Raw genomic sequence first — 22906 nt, forward strand, 5'->3', positions numbered from 1 at the left:
TATTAATTAATCAATGGAACTTAGAGTGTCCAAAGTCCTACTTGCAACCAAAAACGTCTAGGTTACGTATGTAACCTCCGTTCCCCGATGGAGGGAACGAGACGTTGTGTCAGAGAAGCGACACTAGGGGTCTCTCTTGAGCGCCAATATCCACCTCTGATCTATGAAAAAAGGCCAATGAGAGTTTTTACATAAATACATACGGGTATTTAAGCGGCGCAAATACGGGAGTTCATTCAGGATTTTTCTGAGGAGCCGGAAATGGTCCGGCCACAACAGTGGCTCGGCTCAGCGACGTGGCGGGGAAGACACAACGTCTCGTTCCCTCCATCGGGGAACGGAGGTTACATATGTAACCTAGACGTTCCCCTTCTGTCGCTCTCTCCACGTTGTGTCAGAGAAGCGACACTAGGGGTCCACTTATAAAAGTGCCATGCGCTGAGCCGTGTACGTAAACTGCTGATAAAGGAGCGAGCAGGTATTCTTATGTGCAGGACGACCAACTGTATCAGGCTGCACGTACCCTTCCCCAATGCCCCATTCAAGCCATCAGAATCCTTTTCGTTACCCTGAAAGGGGGAACAAGGTGATGGTCACCAACTTGGGAACGGGCCAGCCTGGCTGGGCCTCTTTTCTCTCTATGTTTCTCGCATAGAGTAACTACGGCCGGGGCCCTTACACGCATTGAGGGAAGGGGGTCTTAGCCCTTCTTTCAGGGGGAGAAGACCCTGCGGAGGCCACACCTACCCGGCAGGGGAGGCAAAGAGTGGCAAATGCATCACATGGCCTGTTAGGACCCATGTGGAAAAGTTGGTGTGGTGGTAGATCCAGCCTCGTAGAGGGGGGAAGCATACAGCACGGTGACCGAGGCAGCTGTAACTGCCTAAGGGAGACACGGGGGTCCGCTCGTGAGGGGACAGTACCGTGGAATTACACACAGGGGGAGTCCGAGCAGGAGGCCTTACCTGTGGAGCACCTATTCCAGTACAGGGTAGCCTTCGGGGACCCGTAGTGGCTTGGGTTGGCGAGTTCCTCCGCTGAACTGCGGACCCAACAGGGCTAGGGAGGAGTCAACCAGCGACCCGAAGATGGGGTCTCCTGGGAACGGAGGAGATTTTACCTCGGCTGAGGGAAAGGGCGCTAGGCGCAAGCGATTCACCCGGTCAGAACGTCAGCGTGTTACCGAGTTCTATGAGCTCGGACCTGAGAAAACACAGGACGATACTGACTCAACACAGAGGTTGTAAAACCTCGAGAAAGTGTTAGGTGTTGCCCACCCTGCTGCTCTGCAGATGTCTGCTAGGGAGGTGCCCCTGGCCAGTGCCCATGAGGACGTAACACCCCTGGTGGAGTGAGCTCAGACCCGCAAGGGGGGGGCACGGCCTGGGTGTGATAAGGCAATGAAATGGCGTCGACAACCCAGTGGGCAAGCCTCTGTTTGGAGACAGCGTTCCCTTTCCGCTGTCCCCCGAAGCAGACAAAGAGCTGCTCAGAGCGTCTAGTGCTCTACTTGCGGTCCAGATAGATACGCAAAGCACGTACTGGACCCAGCAACGCAAGGGTTGGGTCTGCCTCCTCCCGGGGATGTGAGTGGCGTGCAGTGACTTGAGTTGCTGCTGACTCCAAAGGAGGAGACGACGGGCGAGCTGTGACATGTGGAGGGAGTGTACTCCGCCTTGGCGATTTATGTAGGCTACCACTGTGGTGCTGTCTGTCCTGACTAGGACGTGTTTGTCTCGAATTAATGGGAGAAACTTTCTCAGGGCAAAGAAAACAGCCAGCAGCTCTAGGCAGTTGATGTGCCAACGCAGCGGGGCCCGGTTCCAACGGCCTGCGGCTGTGTGCCCGTTGCACACGGCGCCCCAACCAAATTTGAAGGCGTCGGTTGTGACCAGAACGCGTCGGGACACCTGCTGCAAGGGTACCCCTGCTTGTAGAAAGCAGAGGTCTGTCCAGGGTTTGAGGGTTTGGTGGCAGGAGGTGGTAACTTTCACATTGTGCGTGCCACGGTGCCATGCTCGTCTCGGGACTCGAGTCTGGAGCCAGTGCTGAAGTGGTCTCATATGCAACAACCCCAGCGGCTCGGCCACTGCGGAGGATGCCATATGCCCCAGGAGCTGTTGGAATCGTTTTAGAGGGACCACGGTACCTGGCTTGAGGGAGGCGAGGCATTTCAGCACTGACTGAGCACGCTCGTTGGAGAGACGTGCTGTCATTGAGACTGAGTCTAACTCCAAACCGAGAAAAGAGATGCTCTGGACTGGGGTGAGCTTGCTCTTTTCCCAGTTGACCTGAAGCCCCAAACGGCTGAGGTGCCTGAGCACCTGGTCTCTGTGCGCGCATAGTAACTCTCGCGAGGGGGCCAGGATGAGCCAGTCATCGAGGTAATTGAGTATGCGTATGCCGGCTTCTCGGAGCGGGGCAAGAGCTGCCTCTGCGACTTTCGTGAAGACGCGAGGGGACAGAGACAGGCCGAAGGGGAGGACTTTGTACTGATACGCCTGGCCGTCGAACGCGAACCATAGGAAGGGTCAGTGTCGAGGGCGAACGTACACATCCTTCAGGTCTACCACTGCGAACGTCAATGCTGGACGCCAGATAGAATTTGTTTCTGAGTGAGCTTTTTGAACGAGAGTTTGGACAGGGTCCGATTGAAAACTCGTAGGTCCAAGATTGGCCGTAAGCCACCGCCTTTCTTGGGTACAACGAAGTAAGGGCTTTAGAAACCCTTCTTCGTTTAGGTTGGAGGGACAGGCTCTATCGCGTCCTTGATTAGAAGGGAGGCGATTTCTTCGCACAGGGAATGGGCATGTTCGCCGTGTACTGCGGAAAAATGAACGCCCATGAAGGGGGGCGAAGACCTGGCAAACTGAATTGCGTAACCGAGTCGAATGGTCCGGTGCAGCCAGCGTGACGGGCTGGGCAGTGAAAGCCACGCCTCTAAGCTCCGTGCTAGGGGCACCAAGGGGACGAGTATTTTGGATGTACCCGGCGGGGCTTCGCAGCGGTGCGGAACAGGTAATGCGGCGTCGGGAGGCAGAGAAGCGGCCCGAGGCTCTGGTGCTGAGAATAGACTCAAAGCACTTACCTTGCTCCACGCACCCAGCAGGGGGCGGGTTCGTGACTAAGGAGGAGGTCTGATGTTGGCGTCCTCTGGACTCGTCTGAACCGGCCGGCCGGGGAACAGTCTTGGGGCTGAAGGCGGGGACACCGCATCCAGGAAGCCGGGACTGTTGAGGCCTGAAAGCAGAGTGCCGTGAGAACGGCATTTGCGGGCCATGTGACCCAGAGACAAAGGAAATAGCTCTTTTATTGAGAATTTGGGCCAATGAAAAAACACAAGATTCTCCTCCCAGCCCTCCACCGGGGGACGGAGCGGTCTTACCACCTACGGAGCTAATGTCTTGGACTCTGGGTGGGCTATCTCAGGAGCTCCTGGGAGCCCTCTGGGTCCTCGAGAGGGTCCGTGAGACAGGGGCCGTGCGCTTCCCGCGGTTGGCTCGACGCTGGGGCTGAGAGCTGGGCCCGGGTTGAGGTGGAGCAGAAGGTTTCTTGGCCGCGGGAGGATGCCCTCGGCGAGCAGACCGGACATGAGCCGTAGCGGCAGGTTTGCGGCGAGGCATGATGTGAGAGATGGCCTCCGTCTGCTGGGCCAAGTCGTCGACGGTGTCGCCAAAGAGGCCAAGCTGGGAGACAGGAGCGTTGAGGAAGCGAGTCTTGTCTGCTTCACGCATCTCGACCATGTTCAGCCATTGTTTACGCTCCTGGACCACAAGCGTGGCCATCTTCTGCCCGAGTGCCTGTGCTGTGACCTTCGCCACTCTCAGGGCGAGATCGGTCGCTGAGCGCAGTTCCTGCAGCGTGTTGGGATCAGGGCCACCCCCGTGCATGTCTCTTAGAGCCTTGGCTTGGTGGACCTGCAGGAGAGCCATGGCATGCAGGGCGGAAGCGGTGCGTCCGGTGGCGCTGTAGGCCTTTGCGGTCAGCAAGGATGTTGCTCTACAGGTCCAGGAAGGGAGTACAGGGCAGCCCCGCCAGGTGGTAGGACTTCCGGGGCACAAGTGGAGGGCAACTGCCCTATCCACCTGGGGAATCGCCGTGTACCCGTGGCGCGCTCCGCCGTCGAGGGTGGTGAGGGTGGATGAGCAGGTGGCGGTGTGACGAGTGGAGAGGGGTGCTCTCCACGAAGACATCAGCTCATCATGCACTTCCGGGAAGAATGGGACTGGGGTGGGACGAGGCTGTGAGCGGCGTCCAGACCCCAGGAACCAGTCGTCCAGCCGTGATGGCTGTGGGGAGGATGGAGGGTTCCAATCCAAGCCCACGCTAGTGGCTGCCCTGGAAAGCATGTCAGTCATCTGCGCGTCGGCCTCAGCCTGGGGGTGCAGGCCCGAAAGCGGCAGCCCAGGGGAGTCCTCAGCGTCAGATACCGTGCCCTCCGATGCCGCGGCGAGCTCATCTGCTTCGGTGTCAGGAGGGTAGGCGGACTGGCTTTAAGGCGAGTCGCCATTGCCTCAAGGACGGATGGGAGTCAACGAACGTGCCGGGGAGCGGGTGGTCCGAGGGGGCGTACCCGGCGGAGCTGCACCCGCTGCCATCCTCAAATCGCCTCCATCGCCAACCGCATCGTCCTCAATCCCGTGGGAAGAAGGAGCGACGCGGGGGGCGGCTGGAGTGGCTTGCTTACGGTTGTAAGCAAGCCGCGACCGCAACGTTGTCATGGTCATGTTCTCGCAGTGAGAACCCAGTGATCGCTACCCAGACACACGAGACAACGCCTGTGGCCAACTGAAGCTGAGAGCACTCTACCGCATCCAGGAACAACACAGGGGCGGAATGGAATCTTTATAAAGACGCGTCCTTAAAAGGACGTTCAACGCTGCTGTGTTTTGCTCTTTTAGTGAAATTTACTCTTTTAATAAAAATCACTCTTTTGTGAAAAAAAAAAACTCATGAGAGCTTTTTTTAATCTGCACTGTCGATGCGCCCAGGGGCAGGAATGCACAGCCGTGCAAACAGGAGAAAGCCGCTGTTGTGCGCCATAGAATCCAACAGCATGCAGCAGAGGAATGTCAGGAACTCGGTGTGTAGTATGCAGCAACTGCAGACACGACCATTGGCTCCGAAGAAATTTTCTGAATGAACTCCCTTATTTGCGCCGCTTAAATACCCGTATGTCCGGGGGCGGGACATGCAAATACCAGCTGCCAACTCTCATTGGCCTTTTTTCATAGATCAGAGGTGGATATCGGCGCTCAAGAGAGACCCCTAGTGTCGCATCTCTGACACAACGTGGAGAGAGCGACAGAAGGGGAACGAATGTTTCAAGAACGTCCTTACCAAAAATTACTACCTGGATTGCCATTTCTAATTTTAAAGTGCTCCTCTTTGCATTTAGGTGAGATAGGAAAAAAAAAAAAAATTATTTACCCATGATTTAAGATGATGATTTTGTTTTGTAACACTGAAGGGTGTAAGCTCTCCTTATTGGTCCTGGATACAATGTTTTACAAGACATTGTCCTAAAATATTGTTTGTGTATTTTTTTTTTTTTTTTATTTATAAAATTGTATTAATCTGGTCGCCATGTATTTAGGATCGGGTCAGATTGTCAGTAGAGCGTCATTTGTGCAGGATGTAGTCTGCTATGTACATTAAGTGGCGGTAATGATATTAAGAGTGAACAGCCATTAAACAAGAAGAAGAATCTCCGACACATGCTGTGACGTCATAAGCACTGCGACGCGACTGAATCTTTTGAAGAGAAACTTTTGTGGATAAAATCTGTTTTCTTCCCTTGTCCTGCATGGAGACCTAGGCACTTAACTTTTGTGTACAAACAAAAAGAAAGTTAAGAAAAAAAAGATTTGTTTTTCATGTGGATTCCGCCTGTTTAAGGAGGTTTTACTGAGATATCTGATCAAATTAAAGAAGATATGTTGCTGTAAGTAAGGAAATTGGTTCGTTTTACCCGTTTTTATTTTAAATTCCCCCCTGTATCAGACGATTTAAGTGCGTAATATTGATAATCTCTTAGAAGTCACTATATTATCAATTAAAGCTATGTATTCCTGTAATCTAGTAAATAATGAAACAACGTGTTAAACATGTGACTATATTTAGGACAGGACGCATCATATCTAACTATCTATGAATGAAAGGAGATAAACGGGGACGCTCGAGCATTTGCGCGCATGAACAGATGTATGGTCCATATGGACTAATCCAATAAGGTGTGTTCGACTTGAACGGTATCTCGATTTGCCGAGTGCAGTCGGGGAAGAAGTTGAAAAAGATAGCAGTCAAACTGGACAATTTGCGCATCCCTGTTTCCTTAACGGTCACATGCAGCAGATCACGCGACGTTTGCTCTTTAAGTGCAGATGAACTAACCATATTCATAGAGAATACATGCCGCTTAATACAGTGCGTGTGTACATGATGAAAGTCCAATATAAGTCTATATTAATTAAATACTAAAAAGGATTCAATAATAATAAAAACATTTATTTTTTTATTTTTTGATATACTCTTATAAAAACATGGATTTGTGAGAGTTTTGTGGAACTGCAGGTGTCAGAATAAACACCTTGGTGATGGCATACTACCATAGTATTCTTACTATTTCTGCCATAGGTGGCAACACTCACATTTAGGGCTGGGTATTGTTCAAAACATTTCTATACCGATATCTTGATTTTGATACCAATTTTATAAAATCAGTTTTTACAAGTTTTAAACATAACTTTATGTAATTTTTATTTTTTCAGTTTGTTGAGCTTTTTTTTACAGACTCTCTTCTGAACCTCTGGTCTCCTCATGCCAGGGTCGGCAGAGGCTATAACATTAATGTGATATGGAAAAAAAAAGAAAGCTAAACTTAATCCAGGCAACCCTAAGGATAAGTACGGTTTAACAAGATAACTAGTTTAATGCGAGTTACAGTCAACCTTAAAGCCTTTTTAGCATCGATTTAGCTAGCCATACATCCAAACAATATCTAACGTTACGTAGGCCCAGTTTATAGGACTATGTCATCGCGCACAGAAACGTTAATTTAACAAGTATACAAGCATGTACCACTACAAGTTTGCCGATTTTGTTTGTTGGTTTGTTTGCTAAACGTTAACATTACCTGTCGGAGTCCCAGTCATAGCACTGCTGCATTCATCAGTAGTTTTGAAGGACTCGTGTGGTGGGCATGTTCAAGGAAGTTCTATGGCGGGAGGACGCTTAGAGGATGACTGCACCGGCTCTGTCTTCTTGCAGTCGAAGATGGAGCAATTTTCTGCTCTTTAAGTTTATTCCGTGCACTGTCAAGTGCTTCATCAGATTTGTCGTGTTGCCGGTCTTGGCAGCAATAATCTTGTCGCAAATATTGCATCGTGCGCGGTTGCCATCGAGCCTGGTGAAATGCAGCCACACTTTTGATCTTTTCCACACCTTTTACATCTATGGGTGTTGGGACGCATACACACTACAGCCGCATGTGTGAGCAGCATCTCTGGGCATAACCGGAGTAAAATAGTGTTTTTCCTTGATGCCTAAACACTGCCAAATCACTGGCACTTTTAGATTTGGGCACATCTAGCATGCTACATATTTTTCACTGACGTTGACGAGATGAACCCCTTTGGTATCGAAATTTGGTACCGAATGACAAGACATTTTTTGATACTCGATTGTTTAGAGGCAATTCGGTCGGTGCCTAAAATGTATCGAACTCGATACCCAGCCCTACTCACGTGTATGAATGGTTACCTGTTGATTTTTCTTTGTATCCTGATCAGTTCTTCAGGCAATTGTGGCTGAAATATTTCTTGGTCTACCTGACCTTGGCTTGGCTTGGTATCAATAGATCCCTGAATTTTCCACTTCTTAAGTGATTGAACAGTACTGACTAGCATTTTCAAGGCTTTGGATATGTTTTTATATCCTTTTCCATCTTTATAAAGTTCCATTAACGTGTTATGCAGGTCTTTTGACAGTTATTTTCTGCTCCCCATGGCTCAGTATCTAGCATGCTCAGTGCATCCATGTGAGAGCTAACAAACTCATTGACTCTTTATACACAAACAATAATTGCAATTTAAAAAACCATAGGTGTGGGGAAATTAACCTTTAATTGCCATTCAGTCCTGTGTGTGTCACCTTGTGTGTCTGTTAACAAGGCCAAACATTCAAGGGTATGTAAACTTTTGATCAGGGCCATTTGGGTGATTTCTGTTATCGTTATGATTTAAAAAGGAGCCAAACAACTATGTGATAATAAATGGCTTCATATGATCACTAACCTTAAATAAAAGATTTTTATTTATATAAAAGACTATCCTAAATAAAAGAATGTTTTGCATGATCAGTCATATTTTCAAAATCGATGCCAAAATTTCACAATTTCTGCCAGGGCATGCAAACTTTTGAGCAAACTTTTTTTTCTGTGTTCCGGATTGAATCTGATCGCACCCGGCCAACCACGGTGCCTTTCAAAGTATACTTTTCTGACAGCGAGCAAAAAATTCATGTGTTAGACACATGCCCACTACAGTGCATTTGTGATACTCTTTTAGTACAGTCAATGGCAGCGCATGTGCAAACGATGCTCACAGAGTAGGACCGCATCCATGGGTCTAGAAAATCTGGGCCGGAGCTATCAGCAATGGGGAAAACCGAAATATACTTTGGCCTTAAAAGTTTGAAGTGCCTGTTTTATGAAAATGTCATGAATAATCATGAGATAGCACCTTCTCATTGGAAAAATGTCCATACTATCTGACCCTTAGAATTAAATCTGCTTGACATGCTGCTGAAGATGGAGTTTGTTAAAGAGGAGTTTAAAGAGGAGAGTGAAGACGTCAGTATTTCAGAACCATTCAGACTGAAGAATGAAGAAGATACTGAGGAGCAAAAAGGTTGGTGCCCAATCTGTTTTTTGTTTTGTTTTTTTTTCTCCCTTTTTTCCCCCCAATTCCCAATTAAGTGATTTCCTCAATCCAGGTGGCGAATCTTAGTTGCCTCCGTGTCTGAGACGTCAATCCACGCATCTTATCACATGGCTTGTTGAGTGCGTTACCACAGAGGCTTAATGCCATCTACCTCTGCATCCAAGCACAACTCACCATGTGCCCCACCAAGAGCAAACCACATTATAGCAACCACGAGGAGGTTACCCCATGTGACTCTACCCTCCCTAGCCACCGGGCCAATTTGGTTGCTTAGGAGACCTGCATGCCCTGGGATGCACTCAGAATTGGATTCGAACTCATGAACTCCAGGTGTGGAAGGCAGTATCTTTACTTTATTCAAGGACTGCTGTAGAGTGTGAAAGGAATAATGCACCTAAAAATTTCAATTCTGTCTTTTTTCTGTTTTTTTCTCATTTAGTATCGTTATTCATTTACTTTTCCAACATGTAAAACTTCCTTTCTCGGGCTGCCATATAATTATATCACAATTAAACATGTTGGCAGATGTGATTCTTTGGGATGTATACATGCTAAGTGCAGCCCTACAATTGGATAACTGATATACTGTATATTTAGTACAACAATTGAATAGGCTAAATAATTGTAACATTTAAGTGTACAACACTATCAAATTTCTAATGTAAGAGGTGTTCCATGTACATCCCTGGTGCAGAATGATGCATTTCAATGTAACCCAAGTACTTGGAGTCACAGGGCCTTATTTCTTTTGCAACTATTTATTAAAGTCATCCATTATTTGACAGACATTCCACCATTAAGAATTAGCAACAGACTGCAGAACAATACTGTCCTTTAATCTCATCACAACACCTCACAAACCTGAGGACTATGCATAAAAACGGGAGCATGACCCACAGAAGGCAATTTATTCTGATTGAAATGTATTGTTAAATGCAGTGAATTTATACACAAGCAACGCTTTCAATAAAGAGGATGAATTGAGATTTATTTTTAGAGTTTTCTGTGTTGATGGTAGCTGCACGCAAAAGCACGCTGTCAGCATGCTTAAACACTACGAGAAGTTGCATCTCTCAATTCATTCCTTTATAAGCAACACGGCAAGAAATATTGAACTTGTTGGTTGTAGGACAACTAGTTGACATCCTGTCCCATTTCTAGGATGTGTTGTAAACAGTGGATATTCATCATCTTTGATAACCCTCAGTTAAGATATCCACACGCTCCCAAACAACTTGTTTAAACTGCTTATTTTGGACTGGTAGATCTAATCCATCTGTCATATTTTTATATTTGAGAATCCACCCACTACTTTGGCAGTCATCTTAAAACATTACTGTTGCAAACTTGGTCCTCAGCCTTCATCGGATCTTTCTCAAATTTGTGTTTGAGCACTACGAGACACTGCTGGCTAAAAGTTATCAAAAGCTTTTTGATAGACCAAACCGTTTTCTTAAATCACATCAATGAATTCAGCAGCAAAGATGGCAAACAGGAAGTAAAGCTGTATCTCAACAATGCTTTGTCCTATTGAAACAATGATTGATATGCTTTATTAAGACCATGATCTTGGGGTACATGGCAAGTTTGGCAACAGCACTACCTATGGGCCAAGAAATAAAAAAAATATATATATTTTTCCCATAACTTCTGCTCAGTGATTTTTATTTTATTTTTGGGTCATACGGAATCGGATAATAAAAAGCACTGCATGAAACAAAATAAAACACTATCATACCAACGGTTTGTCATATTAAAACAAAACTTGTTAAACATCAAGCACTATGCCCTGAACTTACTTTAGCAGTTTGCAACAGTGCCACTTAATGTAAAAAAAAAATTTTGTTACACCATTCTGAGATAAATGATACCCATCTTTCCAAAGTCTGCTACATTTCATGTCCCCAATTTACATCTGCCGTTTTAAACTCGTCTTTAAGCCATACCTGTCAACATTTGGTTTTCAAAATCCGGGAGATTTTTGATTTTTGGGGGGGTTTGTTATGAGCCTACCTCTTCATGCTGTAAGAGGTAGGCTCATGCTGTTAAGTGTACTGCACGTGTTAAGTGTATTATTTACATTGCAATACCCATAAATGAAAACATAACTTAATTTATTAATATTTCTTAATTTTTTTATTTGTCATTTTATTACAACAAAACATCACAGTTTTTAACACTGGTACAAACACATAACACTGTGGTACAAACTAATTTAACACATTTATTTACAGTTCATTCCTTGAGCATCAATAACTGTCTCTCTTTTGTAAACATAAGTACAGTATGTTTTGTAAACATGAATATGTGCTCACTTTTTTTATGTGGCAGATTTTGCTGCTCTCAGTGCCCTCTTGGACGGAGTGTATTTTGAAACCAAACCGGTGTGGTTTATTTTGCAGGATAGGAGAGAGCAAAGAGTGCTGTTATTCATGCTCATGCGATTTTAATGTAACTATCTTTTTCACCATGCTGAAACTCCTCTCTGAGGAGGCATTGCTATGGGGAATGCAGAGCAATGCTTTCATCAGTCTAGCCAGCTCACTGAACCTGGTCTCATTCCTCACTATAAGACCCCAGAATCTGTCAACTCTCTGCTCCTGGGGCAACTTTTTGCTGTCTGTGACCTGGTAGTCTGTGAACTCCCCTCTCAATTTATCTGGATCCTCAAACTTTAGTTGGGGAAACATGCGACCTAGCCTTGCCACTATGTAGTATGAACAAATTTCCAACAAATATTCAGTTAGGTCTCGTGAAAGTACTGAATGAGTATTCCTACAATACTTTTTACCTGTTTCAGGAGAGATATCCAGGCGAGATGCCCTCTCTGCTGATAAAGAGCTGTGTGAATGCAGATCACACTGGTTCGATCGTAGGCCTCTGAGCCCAGCATAGTTTAATCAGACCGATTTGATCATACATGCAAATGTGTTAATAATATCTAATAATAATGTCACTATATATTTGAATGGGTAAAATGGGTTGTAAAAAATCTAGGTGGGCATTCACCAGCCCAAAAAGTTAATTTCATATCCTGTTTGTCGTGTTTTCAAGGGAAAAGCCCCTGAACAGAAGAATGAAATTTAGTTTAAAAAGATCACATTTAAATAAATTATTTTCCTCTGTTGCTTTCTGCTATTGATAATGTTCTCTTTTATGTAATTTCTTTTCACATTTATGCCACTCGTATTGATTTTTGACTATTTTATATTTTCATTTTAGATCTGATGAAGCTGAAAAAGGAAAGACAAGAACTGACTGAAGTTGAGGAGAAACATCGGTATCAGAAACCTGATCATTTTGTAAGTGCCGAAAAGTCTGACATTTGCTCACAGACTAAAAAGAAATTCTCACAAAAAAGAACTCGAAGAACAAAAACTGAAAATCTGTGTGGAAAGAGTTTCACGCATAAAATAAATCTTCAAAGCCACATAAAAATTCACTCTGAAGAGCGACCTTTCCCATGCCTTCAGTGTGGAAAGTGTTTTAAACATAAAAGAAGCCTCAAAATTCACATTAGAAATCACACTCGAGAAAAACGATTAGCATGTGCTCAGTGTGGGAAGAGTTTCAGAAATAAAACAATCCTGAGAGCTCACATGAAATGTCATTCAGTTGAGAAATTACACCAGTGTTCTCAGTGTGGCAAAAGTTTTTTTCAGGCAAGATATCTCAAAATTCATCAGCGCTATCATTCTGGAGAAAGACCGTTTAACTGTGATCAGTGTGGTCAGAAATTTGTCTGTTCATCACACTTAAAAGCACACTTGAAAATTCATGGTAATGAGAAGCCTTACTTGTGTTCTCTTTGTGGAATGAGTTTTTTACTGCTGAGCAATTTTAAACAGCACCAGTTAATACATACTGGTGTGAAAGCTCATGTGTGCTCAGAGTGCGGAAAAGCCTTTGGCCGAATCAGCAGCTTAAAACGGCACCAAAGAGTTCATGTGGGAGAAAAAACTTACAAGTGTTCACATTGTGTAAGTAGTTTTGCTTATCCAACACACCTGATAACACATGAGAAAGTGCATACTGGAGAGAAGACATATGACTGCACTCAATGTGGGAGGAGTTTTAGCACATTAAGTAATCTACAGAGACATTTAAAGAAGAATTGCCCAAATATGTCACAGTGAGCAAACTTTATGTTTAGAATCTTTGTCATGTGAAATTTGTGAAACATTTAAAGATGTGATGTGTCTTAGAGTGACTACATGAGTGATAACTTTATAAGGAACCAACACTTCCTATACAGGTTGAATGAACAGGGAAAAATACTATTTTGGTCATGTCATAGACACTATAAGGATGAGATGAGTCATAACTAGGAGTGGTGGTGGTGTAGTGGGCTAAAGCACATAACTTCAGAAGGTTGCTGGTTCGATTCCCACAGCCACCACCATTGTGTCCTTGAGCAAGGCACTTAACTCCAGGTTGCTCCGGGGGGATTGTACCTGTAATAAGTGCACTGTAAGTCGCTTTGGATAAAAGTGTCTGCCAAATGCATAAATGTAACTTCACATAAGAATAGGAAAATTGTAATGCTAAATATGGCGACTGGTTGAATGGAAAACAGTATAAGAGCAATTACATTTTTTTGATATAGAAAACCAGTGTGAATTTGTTTTAGCATGCTTTTAGCTAAAGAAGCACAATTTAGAATACCATCGTTGCCAGGTTTTATTTCTGATTTGACAAATTGTGTACACATAATCTTGAAAAACAGTGAGATTTCAGTCTTTCTCCAATCAAGCAGATTGGAGGTGTATGCATTGAACATAGCTTTCCAGGTGCGTTACAAGCATGGCGGACCAAATGACCTGAGATCCCTTAATGGAGTTTGACTTTGCTATTGAGTAATGTATTTGAAAAAATCACTTAGGCTTGGACGTATAATAGTTTATGATTTAGGGAACATTAATAACATTTTATAAGGTGTTGTATACTATTGTGTACTGGTTATATATGTTGCTGATTGCACTGTGAAGTTACCAGAAATAAAAAGGATCTAAATCTTGTTGGGGAGAGTGATGTTACGTTTCATGACTGAAAAAGTGAGAGAAACATGCCTTGAGATTGTTATGAACAGGCACGGACAGCGTAAGAGAAAATGAAAGCATGTCTCTTGTGACAATTTGGAAAGGAATTTTCTTTGTTAACTCAGAGAATACTAAAAAGTTTTGGCTTTGTAGGCTGTTTGGCCATTCTTCAAATTGTAGAATTTGTTATCCAGATAGAGAGACTCAACATTTGCTGCATAACTAATGAGGAGTATATATGTAATTTACAGAAAAGAAAATGTATTAAGGCCTATTTCAACCTTCCATCAATATATGATGTAGAAGAGATATGGCCATTAGAGCAGAGAGTGCATACATATATACAGTGACTATATCAATGTAAAAATAGCCATTTTATTCTACAGTTATTATGGTCAAGCATGTATCTTACTGTGTGTTTATGTGTAGAGGCCTGTGAAGGAATGGAATGTGCTCACATATGGTAAACTTAGTCTCCTGTTTTGACACTAGAGAAAATATATCTGGTGAGGCCCCTTCACGGAGGTTTCCTGTCCACTTCTTAAAAAACAACAGACTGGAGACACAGAATAAAATGGCAAATGGTGGTGACATGTATGGAATGTATTAGTCATGCCTTGGTGGATCATGTGTATATTAGCAGGTATGGACCCAGATGCGTCAGTTGCACAGCAGACAACTCAGCTTTTTTTTTATCTTCTGGCATCAAAACTTTGAGAGTAATCTTTCACAGAGGTGTTGACTGTTCTGCCTGTTCCTGCATCCTCCTTGCCCATCCTGAATGCGTTACAGAGTGAAAATGGTCCATATTACAATTCCAAAGAGTTTCAGGACTTTGCTACTAACTATGATTTCAAACACATGACTTCAAGTCCACAGTTGTCCAATTTGAAGGCAGAAAAGTGAGTACTTATAGTGAAGCAATTGCTCAAGAAAGCATCAGAGAGCAAATCAGATCCATATCTAGGTCTTGAGTTATCTATCATCCCTGAAATGAATACATTTATTTTTTCAAATAAAAAGAAAAATTCTCTCTCCCCCTCTCGACATTTGGCGTCCCTTAAATGTCTCTCTCCGTATCACTATAACAAGACACAGGTGTTAGAGGTCCAGGTGACAAGCCTTACCGCTCTCTCTCTCCCGCAGACCGACACATGACCACGCCCCCCATGCCACAAAAAAGTTTTTTAATAACTGTCCAATAAGTGAAAGGATGGTATTTGGGGTAAAAAATCCCTAAAGGCCCCTATAAAACACATTGTTTTTTTAAAGTGGGGAGAATAGATTTGTTCTGAAAATCTTTCACAGTGGGCTCACATTGACTGATCCAATCGCAATGGAGATTCATTTGTTTATAGAATACTTTAGATGTTATAAAATGCCAAATGTGTTTTAAATAAACAGGAAATCGTGCACCCTTTTCTTAATTTCGTACTCAAAAAAGCATCTTGCTGTCTCATAATTACTTGCATTAATTGACACATTTTTTATTTAAGTATTGTCCCTAATTCTACACACTATAACATCCCCTAGAGGTCTTTTACACTAAGTGTGTGGGACATTTACCCCAAGTGTAAAAGTATCACACAAGATACAATAACTTCAACCCTCAGAGACCTATTGAAATATAAAAATTTTTCCTCCTTGAACATGTTTTTAGTAAGCCACTGATGATAAAAATCGAGATTTTTAAGCATATTTTGCTATTTGCTAAGCATATTGAATCTATTCACCTTATTCAACCCCCCCCTTTCTTTTTTTTCTGCACTCCACTCTTCTGAATTTTGTCATTTAACTTCCTGTTTGTATTAAAGCTACTTAGAAGAGTAGATCAAAATTGATTTCTTGTGGGAGCACAGAAAGTATTCTATTAAGAGTATTAAAGAGTTGATGGTGTGAGTCTACAGTGACCCTTTACTAAGTAAAAATGCTAGTGAGGTGTTTTGATGTCACTGAAATTTTTTATTTTTTGGACCTGACAGATCACATTCAAACAGCTATGACACACTGCACTTTTTCATAATACAAGCGTTTAATTGTTATAGGTGTAATTCTGCTTAATTTTTAGTTTTCAACTTGTTAATAATTTGTGTTAAAATGTGTAGTTGTTATTTAATTTCCAACAGTGACAGCTCGTATTATTACACATGCAAGTTCAACATTAAAGTCAAAATTTGAGAAGATGGTCAGAGGTGCCGTGCAGAGATATTTTTGAAGACTTTGTGTTGTCTGGAGTTTCATGAGCACAGAGGCACATCAGTATGTCCACAGCGTGATGGTAAGATCTTGTGTATTTATGAATGAATTACTCTTGTTTTAAAATCTCCCTGGGCTGCTTTTATTTTAATGGCATCCCCTGAACACTGTAAAATACTCATGATAACTTTTGACAACTCTATAAACTGTAAATCCACTTCGCTAGCTAATTACACTTTGACATCAACACCATAGATATCTGTATAGAACTGTGTGACAGTTTACAAACTCTCTCGTTGCAGGAGGTACTGGGAGCCAGATAAACAATTTACAGGGTGTCTTTATTACTCACACTTTCTCAGTCTTACACTCACACACTCTACTGGCTTTTCAGCAGAACATTCAACACACACACACACCCTCCAGCGGTCTGGACTGCTCTTTTATTCCTCTCAGCACTCACTGCAAACACAAACAGCTGTTAGAGATAATTTCCCACAGGTGTCAATCCTTACCGTTCATCCTCTCACGCCCCCCATAACCGCAAACTGCTAGAACGGAAGTTCCGAGACAAAATATTCAAAATGGTTGCACGCTAGTTTCTATAGACCTTTTTCACACTCTTTGTTTTGCAACACGTAAGTAAACGATTGCAGGGTAAACAACGACAGCAGTGAATGGGAGATCACAGCAAATATAATTGTCACTTACCCATTTGCTCCAGGAGCAAAAGAAATCCCCCTCTATTACATTTGAATGACTTTCCAGATGAGGAAAAAACAGAGAGCGGTGGATGAAATGGGAGAAGATGCCAAATTTACTGCCATTCTCTCAGCAGCTGAAATAGAAACCCCCTAGCAGCTGTGCTAATTATTATTATTATTATTATTTACTATTTCCAGGGTAATATAACACAAAGTATGTTATAAACTTACACTCAATATTTAAAAAATGTATCCATCCATCCATCTTCAACCGCTTATCCGAAGTCGGGTCGCGGGGGCAGCTGCTCCAGCAGGGGGCCCCAAACCTCCCTATCCCGAGCCACATTAACCAGCTCTGACTGGGGGACCCCGAGGCATTCCCAGGCCAGTGTGGAGATGTAATCTCTCCACCTAGTCCTGGGTCTTCCCAGAGGCCTCCTCCCAGCTGGATGTGCCTGAAACACCTCCCTAGGGAGGCGGCCAGGGGGCAACCTTACCAGATGCCCAAACCACCTCAACTGGCTCCTTTCGACGCAAAGGAGCAGCGGCTCTACTCCGAGCTCCTCACGGATGACTGAGCTCCTCACCCTATCTCTAAGGGAGAAGCCCACCACCCTTCTGAGGAAGCCCATTTCGGCCGCTTGTACTCGCAACCTAGTTCTTTCGGTCATGACCCAACCTTCATGACCATAGGTGAGGGTAGGAACAAAAATTGACCGGTAGATCGAGAGCTTTGCCTTTCGGCTCAGCTCTCTTTTCGTGACAACGGTGCGATAGAGCGAGTGCAATACCACCCCCGCTGCCCCGATTCTCCGGCCAACCTCCCGCTCCATTGTCCCCTCACTCGTGAACAAGACCCCGAGGTACTTGAACTCCTTCACTTGGGGCAAAACCTCATTCCCTACCTGGAGTACGCACTCCATCGGCTTCCTGCTGATTAAAAAATGTATAATATAAAAAAAACAATCGATAGATTTACACTGCTAAATAAGGTGGGACATCATCACAGTCAGTGGAAAAAGGTCTACTGTGTGACTTTAGCAAGCTGTGGCATTCAATATGACCCCCAAATTTTAATTTGAAAAAAGTGGTGTGATTGTTGTAAACAAATGATGCAATTCTTTCAATGCTGGGTCTCTGAGTGTTACGGTTGTGAAGTTCTTTTATTATTTATTTTATGCAGGTTATTATTCTCAATTAGACCTAATATGATTATGTATATGTAATATGTACAACAACGTTGCTACAGCATTATCACATCTTTTACATTTCTATGTATGTCACCACAATGTAACTGTGTTTGCTATAGTGCGATTTAACCTATAATTGCACAACATGAATTTATTAATGAATTAGCAAAACTTAGGAAATATATGTGAAATTTCATCTGTAGCTATCCTCATTATTATTATTATTATTACAACCAAATATCTTAAGCTTTACTTTGCATCTAAAATAATAATTATTTTTATAGTACATTAATTTTGCGCTTTTTGTCAAAACGTCTTGGAGTGGAATGACTTTTATTTTGTTGTACGTTAGTGTCGTCATCAGGCTGCGCCGTGATTCTCTTGTTGTTGTTTGACTGAAGAAAGGGTTGTGTATTTGAGAGTTTAATGGGTTTAACACTTTACAAAACATTCTAAATTGATTTGAAGTTATTTTAAATGTGTTCTTACAATATTTCACGTTCTGTTGATTTTGCCAACATCTTCAACATGATGAAGAATAGTTTCCAGATGAGGAAGAAAAACTCCAGATGAAACGATTGAGATCTGTTTATTAAAGAAGAGAGTGAAGACATCAGTATTACACAAACATGTGGAATAAAAACTGAAGATACTGAAGAACAAAGAGGTTTGTATTTATTCTTGAAATGTGAACTCGTTAATTAATTAATAATAATAATAAAGTTTTACTCCTAAATACATTAATTGTAATTGTGAATCCTATGTATAAAGTCATGACTGTTCAAATTAAAATGAAGAGTCCAGTTATATCAGTATCCTTATAAAAGCTGTTTTATTCAACATGGAGAGAGCAAAGCCATTGTCAACTGCTGCTATATCTTAGAGTTCATCAGGTATTTATTTATTTATTTTTGGTACGCCCATGGCTCAACCCTAAGAATTTTTTCTTATGGCCGGTTGGGCCAGTGCTTCAGATTTTTACTGGCCCTGCCAAACTTTTCTCTGGCCCCAACACAAAAATGACAAATAGCTGTTTTTACTATCATGGCTTTAAAAAATATATCCGAAAATAAACATTTTTTACATATCTTATGTTTTTAATACAATGTCACCCAGGGGCCTAGGTATCTCAGCGAGTATTGACGCTGACTAAGACCCCTGGTGTTGCGAGTTCGAATCCAGGGCATGCTGAGTGACTCCAGCCAGGTCTCTTATGCAACCAAATTGGCCGGTTGCTAGGGAGGGTAGAGTCTCATGGGTAATCTCCTCGTGGTCGCTAAAATGTGGTTCTCGCTCTCAGTGGTGCGCGTGGTGAGTTCTGTGTGGATGCCACGGAGAATAGCATGAAACCTCCACACATGCTATTTTTCCACGGTAACACACTGAACAAGCCACGTGATAAGATGCGCGGATTGATGGTCTCAGTTGCTAAGGCAACTGAGATTCGTCCTCCGCCACCCGGATTAAGATTGAGTGAGTCACATGCCACCACGAGGACTTGACGTTGTGCGCTTGCAACATTGACAACTTAGTTGTTGATTATTAACAGGAGTGATTGTTTTGTCGTATTATAAATCTGTGACAAAACGCACTTCCTCACTGCGCATGCTCACACTTCAACAAGCGGTTATTGAGCTGCTGCAGAGAGAAGGACACTGACGAGCTGAATCATTCACACAGATTCTGGAATTACAGTTTTTGGAATTACAAAGACAATATTGAATTACTTTGTTCATCTGGTTGATTTGGATTACTAATTTTAACTGAATGTTTAAGTGAATAAAAGTGTACTGGAATTCCCCATATTATGAATGAGGAACATGCAGGAATGATTACAATTTTGTGCAATACTTGCAGTCCCACGCCGAATTTCAGACCCTGTAGATTATTTTAGAAACACAATAAGAATATAACTTTTTAATAAGTGACACAGGCCTAGGCTATATCACAAATATAGCTGGTCATTTTTTAGTTATTTAAATTTGTATCAGTCCACATGTCCTGTCGGGCAAGTAAAATGGTCTTTTACTTGTCTCTTCAAAAAACCACTAGTCCGGACAAGCATTAATGCCGAGACCTGATAATCCCATAAATATGTTTCTAGTTAAAGGAATACTTTGAAGTTAAAGGAAGTGTTTTGAAACAGTTTGTGTCTCAAGTCAACACAGATCTAGATCTTTACCTGTCTCTCAGATGTGCCTGACACTCCGACTAGAAATGAGACGATAACCGGGAATAGCCTAATATGGTCCTAGAACAATCTGCTTTTACTTACTCTTATTTTCAATGAACCGCTCCAGCTAGTTCACAAACTCGGACTGAACGCACCGGTTGCAACTATTCTCAAGTAAACTCCAATGAGTTGCTCACTGCAGTTCTCGAGTGAACAGTACAGTGAACTGAGAATCGCCACTTTCAGACATGTCTGAAGTTCTGAGAACTGATGAGTGAGCTGCTGATGAGCATGCTTGCATGCATTTTAATCGAAAGATGTAAATGAATTTTACTATTGAGTATAATCTGCATGCAGATTATATTTCAAGTTGTTAAGAGCTGTATTGTGGTTTCTGTAAAAAGGGTGAGGTGATTAAGACTAGTTTATTAATTTTGTATGCACGAGACACGTAGAACATCCACATTTGTATATCAGTGTCAGTACTGGGTGCTTTAGGTGTAAAACTTTAATGTAGAAATCTTATCCAAGATGTAAGATCACTGATGGGAATAGACACCCTTATTAGAAATGAATTGATTAAAATGTAATAATCAGCAATATGCATTTACATATGGCTTTATTGAATGTGTTTGAGCATGTATTCCATGACATTAGCATTATGTACAGTGACATCATTATGTGATGATGAAAAAGAACTGCTGAATTGTTTTTTTAACTGGTTCATTCCCATCACCACAACTAGACAAGTAATGAACCGAACAAACTGTTTCTAAATTCATTTAGAATGAACATTTCCACTGCACTGTACAACTCGACTCTGCTTGCTTTTTTGGGGTTTTCCACTGTGGATAGTACCTGGTACCTGATACTTTTTTTAGTGCCACCTCGGTCGAGTTTCCAAGCGAGCCGAGCCAATAGTAAATGTTATGTCAAAATCCTGCAGATCACTGATTGGTCAGGGAGAATCGGCACTTCCAGCGTCACTGGGTTTACAACACGCAACATAAACCCGCTAGTTTTAAAGTTAGCAACAGCGATAACAGTATCATTTGTTCATGCGAATTTCGAATTGTGAAAAAATAAATGGCTGTGCGCAAAACCACACCATGGTCAATAAACGAGGTGCAGACGGTCCACTCGTTAGCGATGAGCGAAACGATATTGTCTCTCAGGAAGTGTCTCAGCTGTTGGCCACACACGGCTACCACCAGACCTTCAAACAGTTTAGGGAAAAGTAAAAAAAAAAACTTAAGTCACAACAGAACCATCAAGGAAAAGTGAAAGTGGTTCGACCAAATTGACGCTATCTAAACCGGAGCGCAATGGGAGGGAGAGCGCCCTGGACTGGCGTTGATCCACGATGGAGGATGGTATGTTTTGTTAACTCTATATTCTGCTTGAAAGCTTCACTTTAGTTGACCAGCTACTGGAAAGCTTCTAAAACAACCAGGCCAATTTAACTGTTACACTTGTGTAAAATCACCATGCAACAACTGCAGCACAATGAGCTAGTAGCTAACAGCTAGCGGTCGTGTCATTGTTTTTGTCAGTTTGTGTCGTGTTTAAGATGATGTCACGCGGCAGTAGAGGCGGAGCAACTATGACGGTCAGCCTATAATCCCACCCACATTGAGGCGGCACTAAACTGCAGTGGAAATGCAAGCTCAGAAAAGTAAAGCGAGTAGAGTTGAGGTGAGTTGAAACGTAACGTGCAGTGGAAAAGTGCCTGAAGTTGGTAAAAAGGTAAATTTGCGGGTTTTATTTTTAAAAAGCTTTTGAGTGATTCAATGTCAGACATTAGTGTTTTCACTGCAGAATTGTCAGTAAATATCCAGTCAAATGTGTCTTGTAAGGATTTAAAAATATATTCTTAAACAATTTTAAAATGTCCAGAGAATCAAAATTGCTTAAAGTTAGATTTATGCTTCCAAAAATAATTTGCCAGTGTATATGAATAATACATTCCATATCACCAGTTTATTTCAATTTATCATCAAAATTGTGTTTAAATAAACAGATTCATTATAACTTTAATCAAATTAAAATAGATCAATTCATTTTCAACATATTGTGTTGTTTTTATCAAATGAAGTGATTTTATACAGAACCTCACAGCTCAATCCATAATACAACATATGAGTTAACAGAGCATCACAGAGGTGAGATATTGCTATAATAAATCATTAGTAATTCTGTTATATTTATTAGTAGTAGTAGAGTCAAGGAGGAGCTTTAAAAGGTCACTCCACACATTCACAAGCGCTCACATTTGAAGTGCGCAGGATTGTTTGTAGCTAAACAATCTCACTTAATCATAACGCGATTTTCATTTGTGCGCTGAATGTTTACTCGATGACATTCGTACGTCAGATGGTATCGGTTTTTGGTATCAGAGCATTTTTACGAGCATGAGTAGAAGAACATGACAGCAGGATCAGTATCGGGAGATCCCCTAATTTCAAGTCTTGCCATTTTTTTGTCATGTTCATTATGTTTACATCACACAAACAATTTTCATAAAAATACGTTTTTGTTTTTTATATGAAAAATAAATAAAAGTAATAGGTCACCCAAAAATGACAATTCTCTTATCTTTTAACCACTCTTTTGCCATCTCAAGCTTGTATGACTTACTTTCTTCTGTGGAACATAAATGAAG

At 42.4% G+C, this 22906-nt stretch overlaps 2 protein-coding genes across 2 annotated transcripts in view; both read left to right on the forward strand.

The window, feature by feature from the left end:
• Positions 1-22906, forward strand: part of LOC127649498 (gastrula zinc finger protein XlCGF8.2DB-like) — a 162502-nt gene that overhangs the window by 95457 nt on the left and 44139 nt on the right. The window lies entirely within an intron of this gene.
• On the forward strand, positions 5739-13078 carry LOC127649502 (gastrula zinc finger protein XlCGF8.2DB-like). The gene is made up of 3 exons (XM_052134634.1): positions 5739-5944; positions 8781-8909; positions 12165-13078. Exons 2-3 carry the CDS (start codon positions 8798-8800, stop codon positions 13076-13078), a joined length of 1026 nt encoding a protein of 341 aa, XP_051990594.1. The 5' UTR covers positions 5739-5944; positions 8781-8797.

Source organism: Xyrauchen texanus, chromosome 9, assembly GCF_025860055.1.
Source record: "Xyrauchen texanus isolate HMW12.3.18 chromosome 9, RBS_HiC_50CHRs, whole genome shotgun sequence".
In the NCBI taxonomy this organism is placed as follows: domain Eukaryota; kingdom Metazoa; phylum Chordata; class Actinopteri; order Cypriniformes; family Catostomidae; genus Xyrauchen; species Xyrauchen texanus.

What these genes read in the sequence shown, in the direction of transcription:
- LOC127649502 (XM_052134634.1), top strand. Translation starts at nt 8,798, where the DNA reads ATGCTGCTGAAGATGGAGTTTGTTAAAGAGGAGTTTAAAGAGGAGAGT. An exon ending in AGATACTGAGGAGCAAAAAG is followed by an intron (nt 8,910 to 12,164) that starts GTTGGTGCCCAA and finishes TTTTCATTTTAG; the next exon opens with ATCTGATGAAGCTGAAAAAG.